General features: G+C 49.3%; 2 protein-coding genes across 4 annotated transcripts in view; one reads left to right on the top strand and one right to left on the bottom strand.

Moving 5' to 3' along the window:
- The window catches only part of CNOT1 (CCR4-NOT transcription complex, subunit 1), a 56174-nt gene extending 43447 nt beyond the window's left edge, over positions 1-12727 (top strand). For 2 of the 3 annotated variants that reach the window (XM_010001684.1, XM_010001682.1), the window contains exons 36-48: positions 530-638; positions 734-903; positions 1866-2097; positions 4277-4525; positions 5387-5550; positions 5836-5953; positions 6465-6566; positions 6828-7001; positions 8283-8432; positions 10067-10247; positions 11312-11444; positions 11541-11675; positions 11799-12436. In XM_010001684.1, coding sequence (XP_009999986.1) covers positions 530-638; positions 734-903; positions 1866-2097; positions 4277-4525; positions 5387-5550; positions 5836-5953; positions 6465-6566; positions 6828-7001; positions 8283-8432; positions 10067-10247; positions 11312-11444; positions 11541-11675; positions 11799-11877 — 1996 coding nt within the window. In that variant the 3' untranslated portion in view covers positions 11878-12436. Of the gene's footprint in view, positions 1-529; positions 639-733; positions 904-1865; positions 2098-4276; positions 4526-5386; positions 5551-5835; positions 5954-6464; positions 6567-6827; positions 7002-8282; positions 8433-10066; positions 10248-11311; positions 11445-11540; positions 11676-11798 lie in introns of all 3 variants that reach the window. The other variant, XM_010001683.1, reaches the window with a different exon arrangement.
- A 2703-nt stretch (positions 12728-15430) lies between these two features.
- On the bottom strand, positions 15431-17768 carry SETD6 (SET domain containing 6; the record flags this gene model as incomplete). The annotated part of the gene is made up of 6 exons (XM_010001687.1): positions 15431-15742; positions 16184-16326; positions 16488-16668; positions 16933-17056; positions 17185-17379; positions 17627-17768. Coding segments are annotated over 6 exons (1097 nt in total), but the record flags the coding sequence as incomplete, so codon positions are not given.
- Between the last annotated feature and the right edge of the window lie 498 nt (positions 17769-18266).

The raw sequence follows: 18266 nt of genomic DNA, 5'->3' as shown, positions 1-18266 counted from the left end.
TTCCCCCTTGTCCTCTCCCTCCCTGCCCTTGTCCCAAGTCTCTCCCCAGCTTTCCTGGAGCCCCTTCAGGCCCTGGAAGGTGCTCTAGGGTTTCCCCAGATCCAATCATGCCGCTTTATCCCAGACCTAGTAAGAATCCTTCATAGAATGAAGCATTAGAGATGCCCTGGTTTTGTTGGTGTTTTGCCCTCATTTTATAGAGGACATCTGTACATGCTGTCATAGGCCAGGTGATATGTGACATGCCACATGCCTGCAGCAGGAGCACTGCTGCTTCAGCTGGACAGCTGTGCCACTTTGTCCACAGAACAGAGGCTTACACCAAAGCAGCTGAAGCTCCTGTTGGGGCCAGGTGTGCAGGGCAGCAAATGCCAGAGACTGATGACTGTTCTGCACTCAAACATGACCCTAGAGAATTTTGGGGTTGAGTAGCAGGTCACAAATAAATGGCAGAGTTTCTGAAGTACTAGATTGGTGCTTAAACTGTGCTGTTGTAAGCACAGCTGTTCAAAGCAGCCCCGTTCTTCAGGTGCCTGATTGAATGCAGAGATGAATACAAGTACAACGTGGAAGCTGTGGAGCTGCTCATCCGAAACCACCTGGTGAACATGCAGCAGTATGACCTTCACTTGGCTCAGGTAAAGGGAATCTGCTCTTCTGGAGGAGGAGAGCTGTGCTCAGTCCACTTGAAGCTTTTGTAGTTCAACTTTCCCTCCCTTTTTCCTGTTGACAGTCAATGGAGAATGGCCTGAACTACATGGCTGTGGCCTTTGCCATGCAGCTGGTGAAGATCCTGTTGGTGGATGATAGGAGTGTGGCCCATGTCACTGAGGCAGATCTGTTCCACACCATTGAGACACTCATGAGGATTAATGCTCATTCCAGAGGAAACGCCCCAGAAGGGTGAGACTGAAACACTGAGCAGTACATACTTCTCTCCTCTTCATTTATGATCTAAATCATATATAGACAGTGTCTTGTATTATTCAGTCATACTGCTCTCAGCTTTCCCTAGGGCTGCAGTCCTGTGTTAGGTTAAACTGTCACTCTAATGTAATTGTGCTGATTTTATGTCAAAACAGAGGCAGCTGCAGCATGACTTCCAGCTGAATGCTTGAGCAGCAAAATCAGTCTGTGCACTGTGCTCCAAAATAGCATGGCACTGTGAGAAACATGCTTGACTTCCTGCTTTACCTCAAATTCAGGCAACATTTGAACCTGTTTAAATCTCAAATATCCAGGTGTCGATAGAATAATTTGGTCATCACAAGCAATTCATCAAGTTAGACAATCCTTTCTGGTTTAGACAAGTTTGTTTAGAGTCTATGAAGCAAACATCCACTACTCTCACATGGTTTGTGTGTCCACCAGGAGGTAACTGGACAGCAGATGCTGCCACAGCTCATGGAGGTTGCTGTGGGATGTGCAGGTCTCATCACTGAGGTGGAAGCAACTGCTGTTGGTGAGAGGCCCCAAAACAAAGATCCTTTCCTCTGTAGAGGTTCTGGGCAGACTGCTGCATGACCTGACTTCCACTGCAGCCCAATTTAGTGCCCTGCCAGGCTGTTAAGCATCACTTGGAGTGTGTTAGGGCTTCCCAAGCTATTTCTGGTGCTCTACTGCAGCACACTGCTGTGTGGACTGGAGAGTAACTTCAAAGCCTGTATGACTTCAGTGCTCCTACTTTCATCATAAGTGTATCTGCTTTCATGACTGATTTCTGCTATTCCAGTGAGGACTGGGAAGACATGAAGACTGAGCATAAGAAATAATTAGCTTGCTTTCAACTCTGTTTGAGTTCCTGGTTCCTGCACCTTCTGGGGAGGAGACCTTCTAACCCAGCTCTTGCTCTGCTCTGTTACTAGGTTACCCCAGCTGATGGAAGTGGTCCGATCAAACTACGAAGCCATGATTGACCGTGCTCATGGAGGTCCCAATTTCATGATGCATTCAGGCATTTCCCAAGCCTCTGAGTATGATGATCCACCAGGGCTGAGGGAGAAGGCAGAGTATCTGCTGAGGGAGTGGGTGAACCTCTACCATTCTGCTGCAGCAGGCCGTGACAGCACCAAAGCTTTCTCTGCGTTTGTTGGACAGGTAGAGCTTTTGGAAAGAAAGGTGCTTTTTATTCAACATAAGTAGGGTGTGATGCCCTCCATTTATAAAGCAGTGTTATAACCCATGCTTGGCATCCTTTTGAAACTTCCAGGTGCATGGCAGTTGACTATCAACATGTTGGTTTTGCTGGTGAACTCTGTAGAAGTCCCTCCCCTTCACCAAACCATGTTCTTCAGACACTAGCAAGAAGCTGTGGCTTCAGGCCAGGAGTTTTGGGATAAGTCTGGTGGGAAAAGAACTTCAGCTGGGAGAGCTGCTGGTTGTAGTTCTGGCACACTCCATGAAGCTTGACTAATGTTGCTCCTCATGGGTAACTCTTGACAACCCACAGAAAGGAGTTTCTAGTACCTAAAGATGCAGGTGAATTGTTTCAGACCACATGAACAAGGAAACCCTTTTTCTAACTGAAATCATGAGAGTGAGGAAAAATCTGAAAGTTCTGTAGCTAAAGAGGTGCCTGAATTTAAAACAAGCTTCAGCATTTCACTCCTGTGCACCTCCTCAGGTGTGCTGAGCAGTGCACCTCTGCCTTCCAGGTGGGGCTGAGAAGGGAGATGTTCTCAGCAGCCCAGCATGTGTGGTGACCAACTAACTCCTCCTTCCTAAAACTGTGTTCAGGCAGCTCCTTGACTGCAGCTGCAAGGGAAGCCCTTGACTTCATCTGTTCTCATTGTGCCCTCTTTAAATGAAAAGACCACAGAAATGCTACAGATCTTGCAGCTACTCAGGAAAAGAAGTTCAAGCTACAGAGTCTGCCCAGAGATCTTGCCTGAAGCAGTGATTTTTCATGGGACTTCAGTGTCCTCATGTACTAGCTTTTGGAGCCAACTTTCTGCTGGGCTGACTCCTGGAATCTCTCTTGAATGTTTTTAATGGGTCTTGTGTTAAACCCACCTTTTTAAAAACAAGTTTTATCTCTTTGTGTGACCTCACTCTTTTTTATACCTTCAAATACGCCTCCAAAACACCCTTCAGTGCAGTATACTCCTAATACTGAGTGCAGTTTTGTCCTGCTACACTCATTCATCACACTTGTTTGCTTATCTCTTGTTCATATTTGATCAGATTTGAATCAGCAGTTGAAACATATGGAAGTGCAGTGTTTATATATAATTATTTTTTTTCCTTACAGGCTTTAACTCTGGGTTTTAAAGGAGTGTTTTGTAATAATTGCATTAAACAAGGTTTTATTACTGAAGTGGCCATAATTTTGGCTGCTTAAATTAAATGTTGCTTCCTTCCCACTAGTCTTTAGAACTAATGAAAGAGAACTTTGAAGGCAGATACATGAACTCCTAAAAAAAAGGGAGTTTCTTCAGAAACTCCTCCAGGAGTTGATGATTATGCTGTTTATTTAGCTTCATGTGTGTGCAGTAAGAGTTTAGAATTAAGATGCTTTATTGAGAACCCAGAGGCTTCCTGATTATTTGTTTCATTTTGATGGTTTTTATATTGTGGGCAACAAATAAAAGGAGATCTCTTTTTTTTAATATATATGTTATTAAAAACAACCCACAGTGCAAACCAAAAATACCCACCCAAGATTTCTCTGTGTGTAATGTTCCTGTAAAGAAATGTCACTCTCTAGTGCAGCTTCTTTCTACAGGATGTTGCTGCAGGAGTAGTGATGGTGCCTCAGTTAGTAGCTGATGTTTGTGCTTCTCAGAGCTTTTACACCCCTTGTGGGCTCCTGAGGCCTGACAGACTGGGGTGTTGGTGGCAGAATAGATGATGGAACAGGCTTGTCAGCTCTGCTGGTGGTTGAAAAGAACTAGGATCAAAAAGGCTGATTTGGGAGTAAATGTCTTTGATAAAATTGTGTTGCCACCCTCAAGTTCAGAGAATCACAGAGTCCCAGAGTGGCTTGGGTTGGAAGGGACCTTAAAGACCATCAGGATCTGCATGGGCAGGGACACCTCCCACCAGATCAGGTTGCTCCAAGCCCCATCCAACCTGCCCTTGGACCCTTCCTGGAAAAATTGCCTTCAAAAATGTTTCTCTTGGGGTGAAGCAGCAGCAATCACTTGCCACCCATCTCTCTTGAGAGCTTGTGGTCAAAACCACCTGTGCCAGATTATAAAACCTGTGTTTGTTGGAAAGAAGTTGTTAAAAACCTCCTGTGGTCGCAGTTCCTGAGGTTGCCTCTTTTCCTGGCTAGATGCACCAGCAAGGAATCCTGAAAACTGATGACCTGATCACTCGGTTTTTCCGCCTTTGCACGGAGATGTGTGTGGAAATCAGCTACCGTGCCCAGGCTGAGCAGCAGCACAACCCTGCTGCCAACCCCACCATGATCCGAGCCAAGTGCTACCACAACCTGGACGCCTTCGTGCGCCTCATCGCGCTGCTGGTGAAGCACTCGGGGGAGGCCACCAACACGGTCACCAAGATCAACCTCCTCAATAAGGTTGGGAAGTTGTTCTTTTTTTTTTTTTTTCCTCATTGTTGCATTTCAGGTCTGTGATTTGGTGGATCTGAGCTGAATGCTGAAATAGTGTAGAATCAAGCAGTGGGTTGGGTTGGAAGGGACCTTCAAGATCATCTAGTTCCAACTCCCTGCATGGGCAGGGACACCTCCCACCAGCCCAGGCTGCTCCAAGCCCCATCCAACCTGCCCTTCAACACTGCCAGGGATGGGGCAGCCACAGCTTCCCTGGGCAACCTGGGCCAGGCTCTCACCACCCTCACACCAAACAATTTCCTCCTCATGTCTCACCTCAATCTCCCTCTTCCAGTTTTAATCCCTTCCCCCTTGTCCTCTCCCTCCCTGCCCATGTCCCAAGTCCCTCCCCAGCTTTCCTGGAGCCCCCCCAGGCACTGGAAAGCCACTGTGAGACCTGAGGACCTCATTATAGATCGATATCTGATGAGAACTTTTAACAGGTTGGTCACTGAACCAATAAACTGTTGAGTAGAGCATCAGGATGCCAAGGGGCTTTCTTGTTCTTAAAGATTTCATACCAAACAAACCCAAACCTCATCTTTGTGCCCTAAAATGAAGAATTCAGCTGCTATTCTGAGGCATTACAGAGTGTGCTTGAAGGTTGGTGGTTCCTGGGTCTGGGTTGTGTCAGGGCCTTGTCTGTACTCTTGACACTACTTGGCTTAGGGCAAGGTGGTCTTAGTTGGTTAAGATCTTCCAACACTGCCTGGTCAGTCATTGTGACTGATCCACAGGAGAAGGAGAGCAAAACAGAGTGCTGGGTGGTATAATAAAGCATTATTTGTCCTTCTTGCTGTCACCACTGACATGTCTTGACCTCTCCAGGTTCTGGGAATTGTGGTGGGAGTCCTTTTGCAAGACCATGACGTTCGGCAGAGCGAGTTCCAGCAGCTTCCCTACCATCGCATCTTCATCATGTTGCTCTTGGAATTAAATGCTCCTGAGCACGTCCTGGAGACCATCAACTTCCAGACACTGACAGCTTTCTGGTACGTGTTTGAGCTGAGCCACCAGGCTCGTCCTTTCTTGGTAGGATCAAGAGTTTTTTGTTTCATCTAAAGGCTTATCTGCCTGTTCCTTTGTGGTGGCTGGATCACATTTGGAATCGTTAGTTCTCCTGTAGATTGTCCACTTGCTTGTTTCAAGGAAGATAAGTGGTGAAGCCCCAGGTGCTGAAATGCCTTGCTTTTAGGGCTGTGTATGTTTTCCCCTCAATGTTATGAAAAGCAGTCTTATTGCTGTGCACTTCTAACCTGCTCTAACTTTTCTTTCAGTAACACATTTCACATCCTGAGGCCTACAAAAGCTCCAGGTTTTGTTTATGCCTGGCTGGAACTGATCTCCCATCGGATATTTATTGCAAGAATGCTGGCACATACACCACAGCAGAAGGTGTGGCTGCAGTTTATCTCTTCTGAATTAAAAAAGCTCACATGGATGCTTACCTGGTGTGGTGCTGTTTCACCTCTCTCCAAGTGCACTAGTAGCATGGCTGTTCTGTTGTTGTCTGCCATATTCACAGTCACCTAACTGCATGGAGGGGAGTCTCTGTGTCAATAAAACTGTGGAATACAGGGTGAATTGAATGTAATCAACATGTTAAAAGCTGGAGGAGGTGGAATACAGGGTGAATTGAATGTAATCAACAACAGTAATCAACAGCTGGACTCTAGACCTCTCAACTCCAGGTGGCATGTTGAGTGTTCTGGAAGCACCCACAGCACAGGAGGGGCAGCTTGGGATCATCCCTTGGGATGAGCTGTGCTGCCCTGGCTGCTCCAGCTTAGCAGTAGGACAGAACTTTAATCCAGATTTCTGTGAAGACCAATCTTAATGACAGTTTTGAAATGAAGATGACTGCTCTTCATTGCACCTTTTCCACCTGCTGTTTTTGTCTTGACAGGGTTGGCCTATGTATGCCCAGTTACTGATTGATCTTTTCAAGTACCTGGCTCCTTTCCTTCGAAATGTGGAACTCACCAAACCTATGCAAATTCTTTACAAGGTAAAGAAAAATTGTCAGCTTATGGATGCTACCAAAGTTGCCTGAAATTAAAAATGTCCTGGTAGCAAAATAGGATTTACTGCTCTTTTATAATATGGATCTTCAGAGTTAATTGCCAATCTGGTGTGGGACAGAAAGAGGCCACCTTGCCAGTTGAATTTCTTCCAGTTAATTATTAACCACATGACACAGAAAGGTGGCTCTGCAAGTTCTGGAGCAGTTTCAACCCTTCTCTCTTTTATATGATATCTTCTTTCCCAGGGCACTCTGCGTGTGTTGCTGGTCCTGCTGCATGACTTCCCAGAATTCCTGTGTGACTACCACTATGGGTTCTGTGATGTGATCCCACCCAACTGTATCCAGCTAAGGAATCTCATCCTGAGTGCCTTCCCACGGAACATGAGGCTTCCAGACCCTTTCACCCCCAATTTAAAGGTAGGACTGAATTTTATCAGTTTGATCACAGGAAGCTTTAATGCTCCAAATAGTCTTCATCCAGTTTTTTGGCAGTGACTGGAATTTTGGGAAGAAGTTTTAACTGATGCTTGAGTTAATGCAACAAATCAGAAGTTAACAGGTAATTCAAAACATGACAGCAGCTGCCAACAGAAGTGCATTTTTTTAAGCAGGTGGGTTTCAGTTGTATTGGTAATACTCAGTGTTTGGCAGTTTCCACAGGGAATGGGACACAATCCTTGTCCTGTGTGACACTTGCTGCAGTTGGAGGGACCTGTAGATCCTGAGCTTGCTTGCAAGGCCTGGGCAGGTTCAATCTGACAGCCTTATGTTACCATAGACCTGCATCCAGAACCCTGCTTTTACATGGAAAACCAAAGAGCTCTGATTCCAAAGGGAGAGACTTGATGATGTCCCTAGATGTGACTGGCACACAGTGTTGCAGCAAGGGTTTCTTGATCATTTTGCTGTCACTTGTCACCAAAAAAAACAGGCTACTTAAGTAGTCTTTGTGGTTTTGCTGTTTGAAAAGTCCTCGTCTTGGTTTTGTTCAGCTTGTTCTGAATTGTTTCGTTTCTCCTCTGCAGGGTGTTTGGGGACTGGGGTTCATTTAACTAACAGTTGAGGAGCTGGTGTCCAAGCTCTTTGTAATTGTCAGTGCTTTTTGATGAGAAACAGGGATACCTCATCTTGAAAATAAGGGGATAAAGCCCCATCCTGAAACAAGCGTCTTGCATAATGGGGAGAGACTTTGAGGAGTGTTAACGTGGTGGAATCTTTGGGTATATGCCAGTCTCCTGATGATGGGATGATTGGAAGCAAGCTTTCTCACACTCCTGAAGCATTGTCCTGTTCATCTTCCTTGCCTGAGCTGTGCAGGATGATGGGAGGGAAGCTGCAGTACTTGTTCAGTCAGAACTTGAGACTGAGGAGGCTCCTCTTGGCTTGGGTGGATGTTTGTACTTCTTTAAATTACCAGACTGTCCTGAGTGAAGTTAGGGAGACTTCAAAGGCAGTTACTGAATTCCCCAGAGCCTTCACCCTTTAATTCTTTTCTCCTCTACTCTCAGCTCTTTGAGGCAGACTAATAAGCTTCAACATTAGAGACTAAATTTCTCCTGCAAGCTGCAGAAATCTGGTCTTTCATTTTGAAGAAGTGATCAACAGCGAGAAGTCCATGTGACATCTCTTACGGGTGGGCTCTTGCACTTGGTTCCTTGGGAGATCCCTGCTTTAGCTGACTGGGTTTTCTCTCCACAGGTGGACATGTTGAGTGAGATCAATATTGCTCCACGAATCCTCACGAATTTCACTGGGGTGATGCCACCTCAGTTCAAGAAGGACCTGGATTCCTATCTCAAAACCCGCTCCCCCGTCACCTTTCTCTCTGACTTGCGCAGCAACCTACAGGTGAGTGGCTGCTTTCTGAGGAGGCTGGAGTGAAACAGAGTGAGACAAATGATCCCCCTGGCTGAGTCAACCCCCCCTTCCTTACAGAAATGTTGGTGTGTAGCAGGCATGTGTGACAGGCAGTAGAAAAACCTGTGAAAATACATGTTTTTCTGTAGAATTCTACTGCGCCCAAGCAGGGTGTTGAAGTGTGTGTTAAGGAGGTTCAGCCAGGTGGGATTTGAAGAAAGAGGGCTCTGGGAAAGCTGGGGAGGGACTTGGGACAAGGGCAGGGAGGGAGAGGACAAGGGGGAAGGGATTAAAACTGGAAGAGGGAGATGGAGGTGAGACATGAGGAGGAAATTGTTTGGTGTGAGGGTGGTGAGAGCCTGGCCCAGGTTGCCCAGGGAAGCTGTGGCTGCCCCATCCCTGGCAGTGTTGAAGGGCAGGTTGGCAGGGGCTTGGAGCAGCCTGGGCTGGTGGGAGGTGTCCCTGCCCATCCAGGGGGTTGGATCTGGATGATCTTGAAGGTCCCTTCCAACCCAAGCCAGTCTGTGATGCTGTGAATTTTAACTTAAGGACCCTAAAATTATGTAATTCAAGAACTGCTGGTTTTATCTACATGAGCTGCCACATGTCTGTAGTGAAAATGGAAGGTGATCTCAAACTTTGGCTCTTCTGCCTGCATGTCTGCAGTGCACAGACTTGCAAATCTTGAGTGAAGAATGTGGTCAGAGGTGATTGCATCAAGATTGCATTTTTTGTCCTGAGCCAGTGGGTGGTGAAGAGTCTTGTGGCTTCCACCATGTGGCTCCAGTGCTGTTTACTCTCTGAGAGTCAAGGGGTTTCATTCAACTTGGTTGTGATTGTTTTTCTTTAGAATCCGATTAAACCTTGACTCCAAATGGATTCATTGTTAGAGAAATCCATGGATCTGCATGGTAATATTTGGAGGTTAAAAAAAAAAAGGCAAACTAGCTAAACCCCGGTTCAGGTTTGTTAGCCAACAACATTCCATGCATCACATGGCTTGGCTTAAAACAGCCAGCTTGGCACACAGGGTCACAGGATCCTTCTGGTTACAAAAGACCTCTAAGATCATTAACCAGCCATTAACCCAACTCTACCAAACATTAACTCAACTCTACCAAGCCCAGTGCTTAACCCATGTCCCTCAGCACCACATCTTCACAGCTTTTAAAACCCCTCCAGGGATGGAGATTCAACCACCTCCCTGGGCAGCCTGGGCCAGGGTTTAATGACCCTTTCAGGGAAGAAGTTTCTTCTGATCTCCAGTCTAAACCTCCCCAGAGCTGAAGCTGGTCTCTCTCAGCACACTGGCACTCACCCAGGTAGTGTTTCAGCCAGCCCTGGGCACTGCTGGTGAATTCAGATTGCCTGGACCTGATTTTTTTTATTGTTTCTCTGTGGCAGGGAGTACAAAACCAGCCTGTTGGGTCTGTCAGCACTTTGCTTTTGAATCTATAAATACATATGTAGCTGCTCTGTTACAAAAGGGTAAATGCCAACTTGAATCTGTGGATGCTTTAGTGTGTTTGTTGTCTGCATAATTCAGAAGATGCTGCTGTACATGCTGTACCTTCCATGGCTTAATGAAGATGGAATGTTCATGCTCTTTGTATCCTTGCTCTTAGGTCTCCAACGAGCCTGGCAACCGCTACAACATCCAGCTGATCAATGCTCTGGTGCTCTACGTGGGTACTCAAGCTATTGCCCACATCCACAACAAAGGCAGCACACCCTCCATGAGCACCATTACCCACTCAGCTCACATGGACATCTTCCAGAACTTGGCAGTGGACCTGGACACTGAAGGTGAGCTGGAAACACGTGGAGTCCGTGTGATGTTGAATTTCAGTGAGGTTTGTGTGAGCTCTGAGAGGGACAGAAGAGCATTTTGTGTGGCTGCTGGTGCCTTCAGAGCTGCATTAGAGTGTTAAACTCTGAATCCAGGAGCAGCATTAAAACAAAATGAGGTATTTGAGGGAATGAGAGGTTTAATGAAGAGGACTTCAGTTCTTACTGCCCCATCAGCTTGGGTTGATGAGGCTTTTTCATACCTTTCTCCTGCACCTTCACAAGGCAGGTTCACAAACCTTAACCTTGAGCAGCAGCAGAGTGATGGGGGTTGGAAGGGACCTCTGGAGATCATCTAGTTCAACCCCTCTGCCAGAGTAGAGTCACCCAGAGCAGTTTGCATGGGATGGCTTCTGGGTGGGTTTGGAATGTCTCCAGAGAAGGAGACTCCACCACCTCTCTGGGCAGCCTGTCCCAGGGCTCTGTCACCCTCACAGGAATGAAGTTCTCCCTTATGTTTAGGTGGTTGTTTCTGTGTTGAGGTTGGTGGGCCTGACACCCACCCTTTAAGTATTGATTAGAGAGTGGCAGAGCACTGGAAGAGAGTGACAGAGCCCTGGGCCAGGCTGCCCAGAGAGGCTGTGGAGTCTCCTTCTCTGGAGACATTCCAACCCCCCTGGGCATGTTCCTGTGTGATGTGCTCTGGGTGCCCCTGCTCTGGCAGGGGGGTTGGACTGGGGGAGCTTCCCAGGTCCCTTCCCACCCCTGGGATTCTGTGATTGTGTGATTAGCACTGATAAGATGCCCCTCAGTGCTCTCCAGGCTAAACAGACCCAAGTCCCTCAGCCTTTCCTCATCAAAGAGATGTTCTAATCCCCTCATCATCTTTGCAGCCCTTTGCTGTCCCCTCTCCAGCACTTCCCTGTCCTTCTTGACCCAGGGATCCCAACATTGGACACAATACTCCAGACACAGCCTTACCAGGGCAGAGTAGAGGACCAGGATGACCTCCCTCGACCTGCAGCTGGTTGTTGCTTGATTCCTTTCTGAGGAACACCCTGTTCTGCCTGTTCCCCCTGCAGGTCGGTACCTGTTCCTGAACGCCATCGCCAACCAGCTGCGCTACCCCAACAGCCACACCCACTACTTCAGCTGCACCATGCTGTACCTCTTTGCTGAGGCCAACACTGAGGCCATCCAGGAGCAGATCACCAGGTGAGAGGGGAGGGCATTTCACTTGCCAGCACCTCAGCTGTTCATTTCTCTGTCTATTTCAGCTCTTCAAGCTCTGTTTTTGCTTTTGGATTTCAGGGTTCTCTTGGAACGACTGATTGTAAATAGGCCTCATCCCTGGGGTCTCCTCATTACTTTCATTGAGCTGATAAAAAATCCAGCCTTTAAGTTCTGGAACCATGAGTTTGTTCATTGTGCTCCAGAGATTGAGAAGTGAGTATAACCCAAGACACAAAAATCACTACCTGAAGCAGGTGCTGAGATGGCACCCGGAGTTTTTGGAAGCACAGTTTGTTGCCATCAACTCACCTCACTCTGCTCTCCTCCCGTGTCCAGGTTGTTCCAGTCAGTTGCACAGTGCTGCATGGGGCAGAAGCAGGCCCAGCAAGTCATGGAAGGGACTGGTGCCAGTTAGATGAGCTGCATCTTGTGTTGGAAAACGTGCCAGCCTGGAGGTCCCCATCCCACCAAGTGACAGAAGACTCCGTAAGGCTCCTCCTGACCTTCCCAGCCCTGCTCCATTGGGTAGACACAACAAGACCCTGGGTTGAAAGTCTTTTATTGTGGGCACGTTCCAAAGTTTGCAACCAATTGTTGACTTTTGGCCAAAATTCAGAAGATGCTGTGAATATCATTTTGAACTAGTGTAAATACAAGGAACAGAAACGTTTGTCTGGACTTTTGGGTTTGTGCAAATTGTGTAAACAGGCAGGTGGGGAACTGGTGCCTGTCCAGCTTGTAATAAAGGGGCAGCTGCTGATGCCAAGCACTTGTCTGGGGCAAACCTCCTTGTCCTGACATTCCCAGACTCCCAAAGAATATTGAAAAGCCAGTTCATAATATTATGTAAGTTATTTTTCTTTATGTGGATGGGGGACCTTGAAATCACTAAGTTGTTTTACAAGAGGGAAAAAAAAAAAGGTGGCTGTGTTTGGAATATATGGGAATACTCTGGAGCAGGGGAAGGGGTGAGGGAGGGGTTAAGGTTGCTTTTCCCCCCCACCCACCCTCATCAAATGCTGACAGCAAGTGGAGTGGCAGGCAGAGGATGATGCCTTTCTGGTGGAGAAAACACACCTCAGGCCCTTGGGGACAGGGGCAGCTGTTTTTAGTAAAGAAACCAGAGACCAGGCCTATACCTTTTTTCTTTTTTCTTTTATTTTTTTTTTTTTTTTACACTTGTAAATTTTGGAAGGGGATGGGGAGGGGGTTAAATCTAAACCTTTTCCCACCTCCCACCCTGTGACCACACAGTATAAGTTTGTTAAAAAAAACCAAAACAAAACAGCAAAAAAAACAAAAAACAAAACAAAAACAAACCACAAACAAACCCCAAAAGGAAAAAAACCCCACAAAACCATAAAACCCAAAGGACCAATACAGCCCATTTTGTAAGGATTTTGAATGTTTTGTAAAGTATTGGTCCATGTGTTGTATTTTGTAGCCTTTCTAGTTCTTGGGCTTTAGTTCTCCCACTTCTTGTATGTATGCATCCTGTAGTTACACATTAAAGTCATGACATGCAGCACGTGCCCCTGTGCTTTTTCTCTCCACTTCCATCCTACCTGCCCAGTTGATGCCTTTCCAAGTTGGTTCCACCCATCCCAAGTTTTCCAGTGTGTTTTAAGCCACACTGCCTGAAAGCACCCCAGCTGCTCTTCTGGCTTGAGGTCAGAGAGGGAGAATTGTTAGGGGCAAAAAGGAAAAGGACAGAGCTGTTTGGAGCCAGGAGTAGCTCAGGGGGAAGTACAGTTTGCATAGAGTTCTGGTGCCCTCAGCACAAGAAAGATCTAGACCTGTTGGAGAGGGTCCAGAGGAGGCCACAGAGATGCTGGGAGGGCTGGAGCAGCTCTGCTCTGGAGCCAGGCTGGGAGAGTTGGGGTGTTCAGCCTGGAGAAGAGAAGGCTCCAGGGAGACCTTAGAGCACCTTCCAGTGCCTGAAGGGGCTCCAGGAAAGCTGGGGAGGGACTTGGGACAAGGGCAGGGAGGGAGAGGACAAGGGGGAAGGGATTAAAACTGGAAGAGGGAGATTGAGGTTGGACATGAGGAGAGAATTGTTTGGTGTGAGGGTGGTGAGAGCCTGGCCCAGGTTGCCCAGGGAGGTTGTTGATGCCCCATCCCTGGAGGTTTTCAAGGCCAGGTTGGAGGAGGTTTTGTGCAACCTGGTCTAGTGGTGGGTTCCCTGCTCATGGCAGGGGGGTTGGATCTGGATGATCTTTTAAGGTCCCTTCCAACCTTGATGATTCTAAGTTGATTAGTGGGATTTGGCTCTGAGGAAGCTGTGCTGGACAGGAGAGTGGTTGCAATGTTGGGGTGCAGGGCCTGGGCAGCAGACAGGCTGGTTGGGCTGTAACCAGGGCAGAGGGGGCTTCAGGGGTGCTGCAAAACCCTTTGGCCTCAGCAGCACAGCAGGGATGAGGCAGCACAGCTTCCCTACTTGCTTTTGCTCAGCTAACAAGCTGGTCAAAGCTCCTTGGCTGCTGTTGTGGGAGTGGAGAGGTCAGGATTTCCTGCTGGCATAAGGGGTTGTCAACCTGGCTGGGCTTTTGCTGCACAAGATCCAGGGGGCTGCAGCTCAAGGGGAATATCTGGGACCTGTTTCTAGGCAGTGTTTTACAGCAACCTGTGTGTAAAGGAGTTCATTTCTTGCCAGATCCTGCATTTCCTTGGCATTTGCTTGGCAGGACAGCAGTTGTGCTGAAACAGCTCTTGGAAGCTGCTCACTTGGTTTGTTTTTTTTTTTGGTCTGGTGCTGCAAATTCGGTTTATTCATCCTCCTGTATTGGATTAGGATTTGGGAGATTTATCAGCAACCACATGGTTGCTTAATCTAGCCCAGATGCTGTGGGTTTTTCCTGCCCTTTATCTCTGGCAAACCATCTGCAGAGCTTGCTGCCTTGGCCTGGTGACTCTAAAGGTCCCTCTGGTTCTGTACTAATGCTCCTCTGTGTGGCTGGTCCCTGCAGGCTTGAAGAGCTGAAACTGGTGTCAAGAGGAGGTGGAAGGTGGACAGGACTGAGCCAAGATCCCAGTAACACACGTTGGGTTGGTGGGATGGAGGCCACTGCACTTCATCCCCCCTGGTACTGTCACCAAGGGCTGGTGGCAGCTCCCCAGGGATCACTAGAGGACCTGGGAAAAGGCACTTCATCAAGACTAACCTTTCCATCCAAAATCCAGATGGCAGAGAAGAGCCCAGATGGCAGACTGGACCCTGTGACAGCATTTTGCCCCTGTCCAAGGGAAGACAAGCACCCTAGGGAATGTGACACCACCCTGGCCCCCAGCACTGAAGTCAAGGTCATATCTGACCTTCACCTACCCAGGGGTTTGCTTGGTTGCAACATTTGAAGCTGCAGCAGTAAAGATTCACACTCCCCCCACCCCTTTTGGAAGGAGGCAGCACTGGCTGTGTATGAAACAGGCTTTATTAGATAGAGCTTGTCCTGCAGACCTGGCTTGTCATGCAGGAACTGCTGAGGGGAAGAATATCAATGCAGCTAAAGGTCCTGACACCTGCCAGATGTTTACTCTGAGCCTAAGCCCAGAGCTAGCAGCTGGATTTTGGTCCTTTTCCTCTGGACATGGGAGCCTTCTCTTTCTGATGCTACATGAGGGAACTCCCTTGGTTGGACAAAGTGTGTCTGCCTTCCTAAGGCAGCCTTGAGGACATGGGAGTGGTCTGAAGTGCTCCAGCAGAAGGTGGCCAGGTGTGCTCCAGAGGTGTCAGGTGTGCTCCAGAGGGGCCAGGTGTGCTCCAGAGCTCTGTAAAACAAGGCCACCCAAACCCACTTCTGTGCTCCAGAAGGTTTTCTTTCTGTAGAGGTGGCTACAGAGCCACGTGCCTCTTGAGGGGCAAGTGGATCCATGTTTCATCTTTCCACCTCCTGCAGAAGGGATGGCCAAAGGCTGACCTGCCCTTCCTGAGCACATTCCAGGCAGTTCATTTCCAGAGGCAAAGGAGGTTTCTAGTGCACCAGCTCTAGCACCTGATGCAGGATCTTCTTCTGCCCGTACCGCACGTGCAGAGCTTGCTGCTCCCTTCTGCTCAGCTTCCCAAAAGCCTCCTTGTTATTTAACAAGTCCTGGTCTTCTTTCAGGTCTGAGCTGTAGGACTCCAGGGTCAGCAAAACACTGTCATGAAGGAGCTTTTTGCAAGAAGGTTTCAGCCTGGAGAGAGCCTCGTTAGAAAGGGTTGAGTTTTCCTCTTCCTCACTGTCATCCTCCCAGCCATCCTGTTCCTTGTACTCCTTGAATTCCTCTTCTGACATGCACAGCACCTGGAATGACAGGCAGAGAGACAGGTTTGTGGTTGGCTTCTGGCTGGCTTCTCTACACAAGTGTGGTCCTGACTGCTGTGTGGAGCAGGTGAATTGTTCCTGAGCTGGAGTGAAACTGGCTGTAGATCCCTCACCACAAGCAACGGCTGGGTCAGAAGAACATTCAGAAAGCAAACCTGGGTGTTGAACAGTCTTTAAGGACATCTTGGCTGCTGCCCACAAAGGTACAGAACTCTCTAGAACAGCAGCATCAGCCCCAGAGCTGTAGGGCAGGTCAGAAGGGTTAGTTCAGGAGAGGACAATGACAGTAAGAGCACCTGAACCTTGGGGAGACGGGCAACTACTTTCCCTGTCACTCTTCACACAGGAGTGCTGGTACCAAAATGCCCTCACAGCCTTGTCCCCTTCACTGCACTGGCTTGTACACTGGGCAGTGCTCACCTTGAGGCTTGTGGACAGCTCTTCCTCTGTCAGCACCTCATCCCAGCCCAGCACAAAGGCACCTTCTTCCCCCACCATCTCCAGCTGGCACAAGAAGTCCCACTGCTCACGGACCAGCTGCTGCTCTGCTTCACTCCTGGCACCTGCTTTGGAGACAGCAGAGCTGCAGCCCCAGGGAGCCAGGAGGCAGAAAACCAGAGCCATGCTGTGGGACAGGGACTCCTTGCTCCATCATCCCTCCATCCCCCTTCCAGGACATCCCTCTCTGAGGTCCCTGCCCCCTCCCGGCTCGGGCGCCACTCACGGCGCAGGGCGGCGCGGCGCAGGGTCACCATCTGGATGTCGGCTGTGTCGTGGGTGTTGCCAGGGAAGGGCTGGGCAAAGCCATACATGTGCAGGAGCTGCCAGTTGGACATCTGCCCGTAGGTGTTGAAGACCTCCTGACCTTTGCTGATGGGCCTTGTTGTCACCATGCTCAGGCATTGCTGCAAGCAGGGGGAGAAGAGGCGCTGGGAGCTGCTGCGGTGCCACCCTGAGCCCCTCCTGGCTCCAGGGGTGGGGAACCCTGCTCTGCCAGCACTTCCCACAGCCTGGCAGCATCAGGGGGTGGGGAATCCTGCTCTGCCAGCACTTCCCACAGCCTGGCAGCATCAGGGGGTGGGGAATCCTGCTCTGCCAGCACTTCCCACCAGCCTGGCAGCCAGAGGAACCAGGCCCTGCTGGTCCCGACAGAGCAGCTTTGCACTCACGGGAGAGTATTCCAGGTGGGCGTTGTGATTGGCCACGTGATTCAAAATATCTGCCACAGGCACCATCATCGGAGGGTTGGGCCCTTTCTCATCTTCATCTTCCTCCTCCAAAGGCTCCTGAAAGCTGAGGGAGATGAAGACAAGCCAGTTGGACACCTTGTAGCACACAGGGCAAGCTCCACCTTCCAAGTTCCACTTCCCAAAGTTGGGCAGCCTGGGATCGTTCCTGGGGTCCTGCTCCCCCCCTCTCACCTGTAGGCCATGACAAAGGCCACCAGCTCCTTGTACAGCTCCAGCGTGTGCACCTTGGGGTCAAAGAGGTCGGGGTGGGCCTGCATGAAGGGCAGGATGATGGAGCTGTATTCCATGTGGATGTTGGCCAGGTCCTTGTCCACTGCTTCAGGGATGCCCGTGCCCTGCAGGAGCCTCGTTCTCTCTTCTTTAGGCCTGTTGCAGGAAAAGCAGCAGGTTTATCTCCACCTGCCCCAGGGAGAAGGATCTTAGCAGCTCCTTTTGCCTTCAAAAAGCTCATCTTCCTGATGCTCTCCAGATTTCCTGCTTTCTGGCTGTGCCTGGAGCTCCAGGTCCCTCAGGCTCCTGCCAGGGCTGGAACAGCAGGATGGGATCCAACCCTGGTCAGCAGCCCCAGCTCTCAAAGGAGGCCACCCCCCAGCCCTGCTTGGTTGCACCTCACCAGAACATGGGGTGGTCCAGGCTCCTGAAGTCCTTCCAGAGGGATAGATAAGGCTTCCAGTGGGAGTTGCTGGCTGTGTACTCGTGCAGCAGGGCCAGCAGGAGGGGCACCCACCCAGACTGGCTCTGCAGGGACTCCTGTGCTGAGGAACCAGAGGTGATGGAGAAAAGCTCAGTTGGAAGTTTTGAGTCTTTTCTTTCTGAGTGTTCCAAGAAGCAAATCTTGATCCCCCTGCCTGCAGCCCAGCATGGGGAGTTCTGCTTTGAGTCCACACAACCTCTCCAGGCTGGAGGCAGATCCAGAGCTGAACCCCTAAACCCTTGTCTCACCACCCTCTCCCAAACCAGAAGGCTCTGGTTGGCTTCACCAGGAAAGGAACTGGGCATTTTCCCAGCAGCACCTCCTGGGCCCCCAGCAAAGCACCATTGTAGGGAGGGTCATTAAGTGCTGGACTTTGCTCACTGCCCCCCATGACTCCAGGCTCCCTGAGGAAAGGCTGGGATGCCCAACCACCCCCTTTCCTCCCTCCAGCACCTCCCTGCTCCAGGAAGATTCCTTGGGCTTGCTCCCCAGCTCCAGCAGGGAATCACAGAATCCCAGGGGTTGGAAGGGACCTGGAAAGCTCACCCAGCCCAACCCC

Source organism: Chaetura pelagica, unplaced genomic scaffold, assembly GCF_000747805.2.
Source record: "Chaetura pelagica isolate M959 unplaced genomic scaffold, ChaPel_1.0 scaffold1157, whole genome shotgun sequence".
Taxonomy (NCBI): Eukaryota; Metazoa; Chordata; class Aves; order Apodiformes; family Apodidae; genus Chaetura; species Chaetura pelagica.
This window is presented reverse-complemented; position numbering and strand designations above follow the sequence as displayed.